The 12,422-nt window shown below is 33.2% G+C and overlaps 1 protein-coding gene across 11 annotated transcripts in view; it reads left to right on the top strand.

Moving 5' to 3' along the window:
* DMD (dystrophin) overlaps positions 1 to 12,422 on the top strand; it is a 2,654,855-nt gene that overhangs the window by 1,171,449 nt on the left and 1,470,984 nt on the right. For 10 of the 11 annotated variants that reach the window (XM_074391460.1, XM_074391461.1, XM_074391462.1 and 7 more), the window contains one exon: positions 9,589 to 9,764. In XM_074391460.1, the coding sequence (XP_074247561.1) occupies positions 9,589 to 9,764 (176 nt within the window). Of the gene's footprint in view, positions 1 to 8,075; positions 8,290 to 9,588; positions 9,765 to 12,422 lie in introns of those variants that run through there. The other variant, XM_074391464.1, reaches the window with a different exon arrangement.

Genomic DNA, 12,422 nt, shown 5'->3' with positions numbered 1-12,422 from the left:
CACTTTGGGAGGCCAAGGTGGGTGAATCACGAGGTCATGAGTTTGAAACAAGCCTGGTCAGCATGGTGAAACCCTGTCTCTACTAAAAATACAACAACAACAAAAAATTATCTGGGCATGGCAGCAGACACCCATATTCCCAGTTACTTGGGAGGCTGATGCAGGAGAATTGCTTGAACCTGGGAGGTAGAGGTTGCAGTGATCTGAGATCATGCCACTACTCTCAAGCCTGGGCAACAGAGTGAGACGACTTCTCAAAAAATAAAAAAAAAGAAAAGAAAATTGAAGTTACAGCTCAAATAACTTTGGAAATTAACTGTATCATTTTGCTACCAATTAAAATAGGTATTTGAGAATGGGCCTTGTATATAAGTGTGATAGGTGTTACCTTATAAATGTGTTGTCTTTAACAATATAAAATGTAAGCACTAAAAAGTTTAATAGATTGAGGCTGAGTTAATTCTTGGAATATCTCATTCCTTATTTATAAATGTTTGAAAAAGGTAAGCTAGGCAGATTTCTATAGTGGCCATCTCATTCTAAATGTTTTTGATGTGTTTCTCTTTGCTTTTCTGTAAAACTCTGGAGTACTTAGTGAAGAAGATTCTTTCTGCAGTGGAGAGGCAGCTAGAAAATAATGTTGATAATAAAATCCTACCCCTATTCAAAGGAGACTTATGAAATTATTACACTTTATTCAGTGAGTATGTAATTAAAATAACATAAAGACAAAATGCTCAATATCTTTATGACACCTATTATCTACTGACAAAAAATGAAATAATACATAAAAAATGCAAGTTCTTTTCCTAAACCTATGCTTGATAATATCTATCCGTAATTATAGAATGTGTTTTATTACTTCAGTGTTAGATGATATGTAGAGGAAGGCCAGATGGATCAGAAAAAAAAATAAATTTCGTTGCTTTGGATTTTTTGCAGGTGCAGTTACTTCACACAGTTGCTCAAATTCTGTATTTAATATGAATCCAGAAGACAACATACATCTCTTCTTTCTGATACAATCTGTACTAAAGACAATTTAAAATGAGGAACAAAATACATTAAATTGGACAGACAGTTTTATAGAATAAATCTTCTTAATTATATTTTATTTTGAAGAAACTAATGACTTCTTTTATGATAACTTCTGAGTATTTGACAGTAATTTTGCTCATGATTCCAATGTCAGGATTTATTCAAGAAGTTTTATTACATTATTAGTATCAAAACAAGACAGTAATTAATATTAAAATTTAATTACCAAGCTACTCTGATTAACTTTGGCACTCATTGTATGCTACATTCAGCTATGGGAAGTCCTCTATACTTCATAAGATAAAACATTCTATAATCTTGTGATTAATAACACAGCTTCCTTTGTGACCACTTGATCTTTTGCCCAAGGATTCTCCCAGAGTTCAACATATAAATATTTTCTTTTGCTTAGAGATAGAAATTGTTACCAGATTTTTGTGCCTTGTGCTACCATGCCTGTAGAGTTGGTTTTTAAGCATGGCTGTCAGTTATTATTTAAAGCTGTTGCTATGATTATGCTGTATGTTTTAAACTGTAGAAGTGAAATTCCTCCATACTCATTAAAACTCATTGATCACTCAAAAGGGTTGAATATATATACAAATAACATGATGGAAAACCTTGATCCCCAGTTGTCAACCTGATTTGCGTGTGTGTGTGTGTGTGTGTGTGTGTGTGTAGTGTATTTTGACTAATTTTGCACAGATTTCAATATAGTATATCAAGAGCCAAAAATATTTAATATTGAGTAACTCTTCCTATGTAATAGTTATGACATGCCATTGTGTACAGTATCAGTATCCTGACTTTATATATGCATGTGTATGCGTATAAACACACTCACACACTTACACCACTTAAAAGGAAACCACAATTCAAAAAAGTATTCAAGTGTCAGAGCAAGTGGGCATAGATGTTAAGAATTGGACGAATGAACAATCAGACTTAAATTTACATCTATGCTACTAAAAAGTTGTATCTGCCTAAGCAAGGTCACTTTCATCTATAAAATAAAAATAATTCTAGTACTTACTCTTAGGGCCATTGTGAGGTAATAATAGCTACCCTTTATTCAGGTTTTACAACATAGCAGGGAGTATTCTATATATATCTTCTAAATAAGATAATTCAAAACACTTATTGTAATGCCTGAATCGTGCAAAAAGCTTCATCATTGGTACCTGTTATTGCAAGTATTAATATTTTCAAAATAAAGATGTTATGCTAAATTAGGTAACTAATACTTTATAGTTTGAATCTTTCTATAAAGTATCTTTCAATATTCAAATACTAGAATACCTCAAAAGGCAAGAAGTAGAAATCTCTTACCCCAGCATAACAAAGAACTTACAAAAACAAAGCTATATAAATAATTAAATGGAAAGTTAAAAGTTGCAATTAAGAATATCAGTCAAAAATAAAAGCGAAATTTATAACTCTGTTCTTACACTGCTATAAAGACATACCTGAAGTTGGATAATTTATGAAGATGTTTAATTGACTCATTACTCTCTATGGCTATATAGCATTCCATGGTGGATATGTAGCACATTTTCTTTATCCAGTCTATCATTGATGAGCATTTAGTTTGATTCCATGTCTTTGCTATTTTGTTTAGTGTTGCGGTCAACATAGACATTCATGTATCTTTATAATTGAATGATTTATGTTCCTTGGGTATATAACCAGTAATGGGTTTGCTGGGATGAATGTTGTTGGTGTAGGAATACTAGTGATTTTTGTACATTGATTTTTGGATCCTGAAATTTTGCTGAAGTTCTGTATCAGATCAATGAGCTTTTGGGCAGAGACATTGGCCAAAGTATAGAGCCATATCATCTGCCAACAAGGATAGTTTGACTTTTATTCTTCCTATTTGGATGGCTTTTATTTATTTCTCTTGCCTGATTGCTCTAGATAGGATTTCCAGTACTATGTTTAATGGGATTTGTAAGAGAGGGCACCATTGTCTTATGTCGGATTTCAAGTAGAATGCTTCCGGCTTTTGCTGATACAGTATAATATTGGCTATGGACATTTTATAGATGGTTCTAATTTGTTTGAAATCTGTTCCTTCAATGCCTAGTTTGTTGAGAATTTTTAACATGGAAGAGTGTTGAATTTTATAGGATGGCTTTTCTGCATCTACTGAAATGATCATGTGGTTTTCAGTTTTTTTGGTTCTGTTTATATGGTGAATCACATTTACTAACTTATGTTGAACCAACCTTGCAACCCAGGATAAAGCCTCCTTGATCATGGTGGATAAACTTTTTGGTGTGCTACTGGATTTGGTTTGCTAGTCTTTTCTTGACTATTTTTGCATTTATGTTCATTAGGGATATTGACCTGAAGTTTTCTTTTTTGTTGTGTATCTGCCAGGTTTTGGTATGAGGACAATGCTTGCCTCGTAGAATGAGTTAGGAAAGACCCCCTCCTCATTTTTTTTTTTTTTTTTTTTTTTGGAATAGTTTCAGTAGGAATGATATCAGCTTTTCCTTCGATATCTGTTACAATTTAGGTGTGAATCTTTCTCGTCCTGGGCTTTTTCTGGTTGGTGTGCTTTTTTGTTACTAATTTAATTTCAGAACTCATTATTGGTCTGTTCAGTGATTCAATTTCTTGGCTCAAATGTGGAAGGTTGTATGTTTCCAGCAATGTATCCATTTCTTCTAGGTTTTCTAGCTTGTATGCATAGAAATGTTCATAATAGTCTCTGAGGGTTTTTTGTATTTCTGTGAGTTCAGTGATAACATCCCCTTAGTCATTTTTGATTGTGTTTGAGTCTTCTCTCTCTTTTTCTTTATTAGTCTAGGTAGTGGTCTGTCTTTATTAATAATTCTTTCAAAGAACCAGCTCCTAGATTCGTTGGCCTTTTCTATGTTTTGTGGCATCTCATTTTCCTTCAATTCAGCTCTGATTTTGGTTATTTCCTGTCTTCTGGATTTGAAGTTAGTTTGCTCCTGCTTCTCTATTTCCTTGTGATGTTTTGTAATTAGATATCCTTCTAACTTTTTGATATGGGTGCTTAGTGCCATAAGCTTGCCTTTTAACACTACTTTAGATGTGTTCCAGAGATTCTGGTATGTTACATCTTTTTAAACTTTCATTAGCTTCAAATAATTTCTTGATTTCTACCTTAATTTCATTATTTACCCAGAGGCCATTCATGAGCACTTTGTTTGATTTCCATTTTAACATATGGTTTTGAGCAATTTTCTTAACATTGATTTCTATTTTTATTGCACTGTGCTCTAAGAGTGTGGTTGGTATGATTTTGTGGGTTGTTAAAATTTTTTCTAAGGATTGTTTTATGCCCAACTCTGCATATCACATTTTTATTGTACCTTTGGATATGTTTGGATACACGAATACTTGCCATTGTGCATACACCACTCAGTATAGTCACATGTTGTACAGGTTTGTAGTTAGGAACATAAGCTATACCACATAGGCTAGCTGTATAGTGGTCTATACCATCTAGGTTTATGTAAGTAGACTTCATGGTGTTTGCACAAAGACAAAATTACCTAAGGATACATTTCTCAGAATGTGTCCCAGTCGTTAAGTTATACATGACTTGTAGTGATTCCTAACAAACTGGAGACAGTGGTGGGAAAAAAGTATTTTATTTCATTGTATGCCCTTTTATGTTCTTTAAAATTGCTTAGATGTACATATATTTCTTTTTTAAAATGTGTATTTTTAAACAAATGGAAGAGAAGATGGAAAGAAAGAACTTCAATGCATGAACATAGTTTGTTTTTTCCAGGCTTACCAAAATAACACAATCTTACTGCAAGAAGAGGCACACCCTGGAATAATATCAGGAGGCTGACAAATGCTCTTCCAATTTTTCTCAGAATGAGAAAATGTAAATTTTAAAGTCTAAAAGTTTTTAACATATGTAATCTTATGAGTAATAAGGACTATCGAAAAATTCTTCAAATTTCCCTGAGCATTTAGAAAAGATAGTGGTTACTACTGATATTTGCCATTATTGAGCATTTATTTTATTCAAATATTATTTAATTCTCAAAACCAGAACTAGCTACATAATTAGTGGGTGCAGTGCAAAATGAAATTACAGGACTTCCTGTTCAAAACCTAAGAATTTCAAGGCAGTGGAAGCAGAGCTTGAAAACAAGCTTGGAAGCCTTCTGAGCAGGGATCCTGAGCAACTGCATAAATTACAAGCCCATGAACCTGTCCTTGCTTGTAACACACCTGTGAAGAAATGTGTTATCATTCCTACTTTAAATATGAAGAAAACAATGTATAGATTTAAGATAAGAACCAACCAGCCCCAAATGTCACAGTATACAAACTATGGATTTGGTGTTCAGTTATTGTGGAGCCTGGCTCCAAGGTGTCTGCTTATAATCACTCTAAGAAGAACCAGCCCCCAAATGTAAAGACAAATAATTCTAAACCTTTCCTATTTTTTTTTTACTAGGTCAGTGAACTTACAGATCAAATGAACAGTATTTTACAAACGAATGTATTTTATTTTCCTGATATCATCTGAGAGTCTTAAATAGACTCATAGTCAAAATGGAGAAAGGTAACTGGATAAATGTATAGTTAGCAAGATATAAAGATTGTTGAATATAGGTCACACTGTATTCTATCCTAGTTTTGACCCTGCCATATTCAACATTTTAGTTAAGGCACTAAGTTATTCTTACCATGCTTGTAGTTTTCCTCATTGTAATGCATCTGAGTGACAGGAATACAATTCCATAGATCTTGATATATAGATAGAAATGATAGATTTAAAACAATGATTTGACAAAACTTTTGAAATTTTTCTTTGCTTACAAAAGCAACATTTTGCAGATAATATCTTACAGTCGAAATTTGGAAACTAAACAACTACAGAAATATACATTGTACAACAGAAATTATCTCTACTTTCTCTGTCAAAAAAACCCAACCAATGTTTATGTCTAGCATTGTGTACTCAATACTATAAAGCAAACATTTTTCAATGACATTGAAGTATTTTAGATATAATACTCTAACCACATTTATATAGCATAGTTTACTTAAACCATCATCTATGACATTAGGTTGTTTCCAAAATTTGCTGTTTATGAAGACCCTATAAACAAGGATAAATGTTATATCTAGCCTTCAGCACCAAATTAAATTTAAATGTTAAAATGCTAGCTGAGAGAAATCTGTTTTTGTAACATTTAAAGAGAAAATTACTTGATTACTGTATGTTTGGTATATGTAATTATTTTAGATATTGGTACTTTTCATGTGGCATTCATCTTCACAATTATTTGTGTGATTATCATCTTCCTTATTTTACCATAATGTTTCTAAATATGGAGTTTCTATTTTACTCAGTTCTGAATGTCCTATAGTGAATATATATTCAACAAATGTTAGAATTTTATTGAAACCTTGTGGTTCAACTGCTGTATAACTTACACAGTTTTAGAATTCTTTGATTGACTATTGGTGTCCCTAGCCAAGAAATGTTGGATTTGGACCACGAATCAAATTAGATTTGCTTCTAGCAAATAACTGGCATTATAGAGTTTGAAAATGATATTTACCAGGGTCATGATTATTAGATTTCAAATCTTTAAGACTATCAGGTAGAAATGATACTTAACTTACTCTGCTTTGGTGCAGAGTTCAAAACAAGTTTTAACAAGAGGAAGTCATAATAAGGCAGGATTCCTCTGGCTGTGAAGAAGATCTTTCCCAGTGGGAAAGTTTGTTGCCATCCTAAGAAAGGAGTTTTCTCTTTCAGGGAGCAATGAGTTCTGTAATAATCAGAAAGTTGTGTTAAATGGCCTTCATAATCACTCTCATGTCTATATTTCCTAATGATTCTAACACATAATGAAATGTTTACAGTCAGTAACTAAAAGCCATAAGGAGATGTAGTACATGACTGTTTTTTATTCTGATTCTATGGAGTAGGTTTTGAGAGTGATTATTAATTTGTTTTATGTAATGAGTTCTACCCTATATTTACAGGGTGAATGCACAGTTTTCTTATTTCTCTATCCCAAAGGAAATGAAGTAGTATTTTCAATTACAGCACAGTAGTGACTATAATATAGAACAATTACAGAATCATGTCTTACTACTCTTTTATTAAAAATGATTCATTTTTCTTTCTTATAAGGTTTAGTATATTTTTAAATGCAGTTTCATAGTATATAATGTTGTCATTTCCCTTAACCCTCCATGGGCACATCTATCTAATTTTATAAGTAGATATTAATAAGAAAATATTAATATTACAGAAATTAAGAGCCAAATATTTAGTAGCACAAATGTTCTGTAAGATTAGACATAACTGCAAAAATTAGCTTTGTATTTTCAGAATCTCGGCATTCTGGTCTGTACATTTAAAATTATATATTTTCTTAATCTGCAAAGTGCTATCTTCTAACCACCACGGTATGCAAAGAAAGTTTGATTATGGTTAAAAAAATACTCAAATAAATAAATAATTACGGGATCCTACTAAAAACTACATTTTCTTTGCAAAGAAAGTTTGCTCATGGTTAAAAAATATTCAAATTATAAATAAATGCTCTTGGAATTCTGCTAAACACCACATTTTCTTTCTTTTTTTTTTTTTTTTTTTTTTTGAGACGGAGTTTCGCTCTTGTTACCCAGGCTGGAGTGCAATGGCGTGATCTCGGCTCACCGCAACCTCCGCCTCCTGGGTTCAGGCAATTCTCCTGCCTCAGCCTCCTGAGTAGCTGGGATCACAGGCACGCGCCACCATGCCCAGCTAATTTTTTGTATTTTTAGTAGAGACGGGGTTTCACCATGTTGACCAGGATAGTCTTGATCTCTCGACCTCGTGATCCACCCGCCTCGGCCTCCCAAAGTGCTGGGATTACAGGCTTGAGCCACCGCGCCCGGCTAAACACCACATTTTCTTTTTGACTAGAAATAAACCTAATTTTAATCACATAATGGTCATTTTGTGTTGGGTGCAATGTCTGAGTTTATATTTTAAGCTTTTTTTTTTTTTTTTTTAGAACTATGTTCCTTTCTGCTTTCATCTTGACGTAACTTTGTCAATAGACTATAATTAAAGTTGTTTGACGTTCAGTGATTGATTCCGAATAATGAATCTATGGAGATCCTAGAGAAGATAAAAGTCGTACCTGGCATATGTAGAAAATTTAACTCTTAGTACCGTTTTACCTTTCCAAAATGGAAGTCCTTCAGGCCCTCACATATGGAAAGACGTATCTTCAACAAAAGGTAGCCTTGTTAAGCTATACATGTCAAAGCAATTTTTACTTAAGACATCATGGAAAGGATTTTATTTCTTCCCTGTTAATTGCCAATTTGGAAGCTGAAATAAGAAGATCCTGAGGCTTTTCCCATTTCCTAACATTAAAGGAATCAGTCCTTATGTATGCGGCAGGGAGATTACCACAAACCTTTCCCTTACCTCTTGGCAAGATCAGGGAAATTGCTAAAATGAATCTTGATCCTCTCAGATCTCTTCTCCTATGCTTGTACCTAAAGGCAGTTTGAATGCAGGCCTCCTACGATTTCTTTGGAAATAGATCTTCCAAATAAATTGGATTACCAGAACGATAATGATTGCCATCCCAAAAGGTAACATTACAATCATAATAAGAGGAGCTCTGTGAGACAGAGGATATGATAGTTAAAGAAGGATTGTCTCACAATTATAGAACTTGTCTGTCTTGTAATGCCCATGTATTGAGGTGATGACCTCTTACGTCTTGGATCACAAAATGTATTATTCCAAAGACTGATGATCTGGTTTCCCCCCACCTCCTGTCCAAACTATAAACAGAAAGTAATTGAGATTCTAAACCAAGAAGTGTTTCCAGTGATGAATTTGGGAACTCAAATATTTGAACATATTCACTATTTTAAATCAAACAAGAGGAGTGTGTTTTTTTAGCATTTGAATAACATTCAACATAAAGATATGTATGGACTAATGGGTACTTTATGTTAATCTTTTATTGTAATTTTAAAAGATGTTTCACTTATTTGATTAAAGAGTGGTTCATTACCAAGTTCAAATAATTTTATTTAAAAATTTATAAAGTAAAATAATCTATATTATAACCAAAAATGCATTCTTCCAACTATTAATAATTATATTAATAAGCATTTAAAATGTGCCAGGCAATGGATTTGGCACTGATGTTTGATAGTACAATTTATATTAATGTTGTAAACATTTTAAATAGCATGTAGAATTAACTATCACAATGAATTACACTCTATGTTTTTCTCCTTTGCCCCCACCCCTTATTTCCTACAGTTTGACCAATAAATTGAAGAGACACTACATTTACTTTCGATGTTGAGATTACTTTCCTTTGCTATTTCAGTCACCCTAACTTAAGTCAGATAAAACAATTTTATTTGGCTTCAATATGGTGCTATTTTGATCTGAAGGTCAATCTACCAACAAGCAAGAACAGTTTCTCATTATTTTCCTTTGGCACTCCAAGCGGTCTTTACTGATGTCTTTTGAGCAATGTCTGACCTCTGTTTCAATACTTCTCACAGATTTCACAGGCTGTCACCACCACTCAGCCATCACTGACACAGACAACCGTAATGGAAACAGTAACTATGGTGACCACAAGGGAGCAAATCCTGGTAAAACATGCTCAAGAGGAACTTCCACCACCACCTCCCCAAAAGAAGAGGCAGATTACTGTGGATTCCGAAATTAGGAAAAGGTGAGAGCATCTTAAGCTTTATCTGCAAATGAGGTGGAGAAAACTCATTTATATCAGTTTTGTTGGTGGTGTTTTCACTTCAGCAGTATTTCCATAAGCCTCAGGTACTTGTAATGTCAGTTCACATAGTGAGAAAAATTATGAAGTATGTTTTAAAATTTTCCCAAGAAATCACTCTCCCAACAAAAACTAAATGCTTAATGGAAATGGTGTTTTCTGGAATGGAAGAAGAAACTATAGGGGATAAATTTCTATGGTAGCATTTTAATCCTAAAAGAGTTTTTTGGTTTTTTTTTTTTCCCCCCTTATAAAAGGCCTGCTTGTTGAGTCCCTAGTTTTGCATTAAATATCTTTTTTTTCCAGTAATGGAAAGTACATTTTCATGAAGAAGTACACCTATAATAGATGAGATCCATCCTGCTAGTTTACGAGAACATAATGTCTCAATCTGCACATCCTAAATCAGGAGTAATTACAGAACAGATTTCCTGTTCTTTGATATTTATAAAATCTTATCTTGAAGGTGTTAGAATTTTTAACTGATCTTTTTGTGAATATTCAGAACTACACATTTTAGATAAGTTAGGTATTATGTAAATCAGTGGATATATTAAAATGATGGCAATAAAATTTTATGAGTGCAAAGCTGGCATAAAAATTATTTTAAAAGGTACAATTTTCCTTTCATTCCAGTTATTGTAATTCTAAGATTAAGAAAGAACATTAAAATCTGCCGTATGTCTCTAAGCAGCATATGTTTAGGAACTCATGGAACACTTGACATTAGAATTTGTGTATACCAGGGTAAAGAAGTATGAAAAGAACACACACCTAAAAATAGTGTGTCAGATGTTCTAAGAAAATTTTTAAAATCTAGAAAAGTTATTCAAATATATTATTTGGGACTCTCAGTACTTCTCTATTAACCAATGACTTAAGACCTGCTTTGATAATTCCAAAGTAAATCACTGGGCCTTTTCTCCCCGTTGTGTCAGCATGGCTAAGCAAATCCTCTAGTCAAGGGGGTCAGCAAACTAAGACCTGCTAACCACATCTAGCATGCTGCCAGTTTCGTATGGCTCATCAGCTAAGAAGTGTTCAGACATTTTCAAATGGTTGAAAATAATCAAAAGAAAAATAATGCTTCATGACATGTAAAAAATTACATGTAATTCAAATTTCAGTGTTATAAATAATGTTTTAGTGGAACACAGGCATACTCATTTATTTATCATTTTTGATTACCTCCACATTATAAGGCAGAATTTGAATAGTTGTAGCACAAACTGTATAGTCAACAAAGCCCTAAATAATAAAATAGTTACTATCTGTCCTGTCACAGAAAAAGTTTGTTGACCATTGCTCCAGTTGAATGGTTCTCAAACTCTACGAATATTAGCATTCTTTTTGGGGCAGAAACTTTCAAGAACTTCTAAGGACTCTACTTGTGATGGTGGTAGAAAGACTAATAATAATCGATGGAGAAAAAAGCGTAATGGCACAAACCAGTAAAGCTTTTGATGAATTTCCTTTTTATTAATCCTAGTAGGATGTACATTGATTTGTTTGTTGTCACATTAAACATGTCTTCACAGACAACCCTTAGTGGATATATGGATTTTTAGATACTTTGCAACATTGTAACAACCCTCTGACAGTTTTCCAAACAGAGGAATAGGGACACCTAGTTGCCTAACCCTCTTCATGTCTTCAGAACTTGCCTAATACAGAAATTAACAAAACAAGGTGATTCATGTCAGTCTCTGTCTTCAGAAGCTTATTCTTGGCTCCTGTTTGGAGAATGCATTAGGTTAAAAAAATGTGTGGTCTGACTTCTTTTTGTTTTCAAGAAATAGTGGCTGGTGGCAAAATACTCTGTCGCCAAAATTTGTTTGTATCATAAGTTTTCGACAATTTCTGTAAGTGCCTAAATGTCAAGTTCCATTGCGTACATAAAGAAATATTATTCAAGTAAAAACTAACATAATTGAAGATTTATTATGTGTTCAGTAGTAGATTCAATGCTTTATTGGCATCTCATATATTTTTCCCAATAACCTCCCAAAATGCGTATGGCTATTATTACTTTATAAAATTATACACAGCTACCGAGTACCTGAACCAGAATTTGCACTGAGGTACCTAAAAACCTGGGCTGTATAGTAAAATGTCTTTTTCATAGATATGTAAGGTAATCCTACTGATTTACCTGAAGCTATTCCAGATTATACCTGTTGTCCCTGCATATTTATAGAGAGGGTCAACTTTCACTCTCAAATATGTCCTGATTTGGACAAAAATTTAACAAAATTATTGGAACGCTCTATATAAGACATTAGATTGATATATTTAGACTGAATGAAGGTAGCAAAAAGGTAGACATTTAGGAACAAATTCATTAATTGGTAATTGTCTACCAGATGGAATCTGGTTAAAGTATTGTAATGATTAAAGAGGCATCTTGTAAATATAACCAGAAGTTTTATATTAGCTAGTGTCCCATTTCTGTCCCATGTAAAACCCACTAATATTTCACTGTGAATATCGAGGTCTTGACCATCTGTCGAATAGTATTTTATTTAAGTGATGTCCTCTTCCAGTTTTTAGGACACACTATCGGTTATCACCCACCACTCTTTAACCCTGACATGTTTTCTT

The sequence above is a fragment of the Saimiri boliviensis genome, chromosome X (genome assembly GCF_048565385.1).
Source record: "Saimiri boliviensis isolate mSaiBol1 chromosome X, mSaiBol1.pri, whole genome shotgun sequence".
NCBI classification, from domain to species: Eukaryota; Metazoa; Chordata; class Mammalia; order Primates; family Cebidae; genus Saimiri; species Saimiri boliviensis.
The sequence above is the reverse complement of the archived record's forward strand: the minus strand, read 5'-3'. Positions and strand labels throughout refer to the sequence as shown.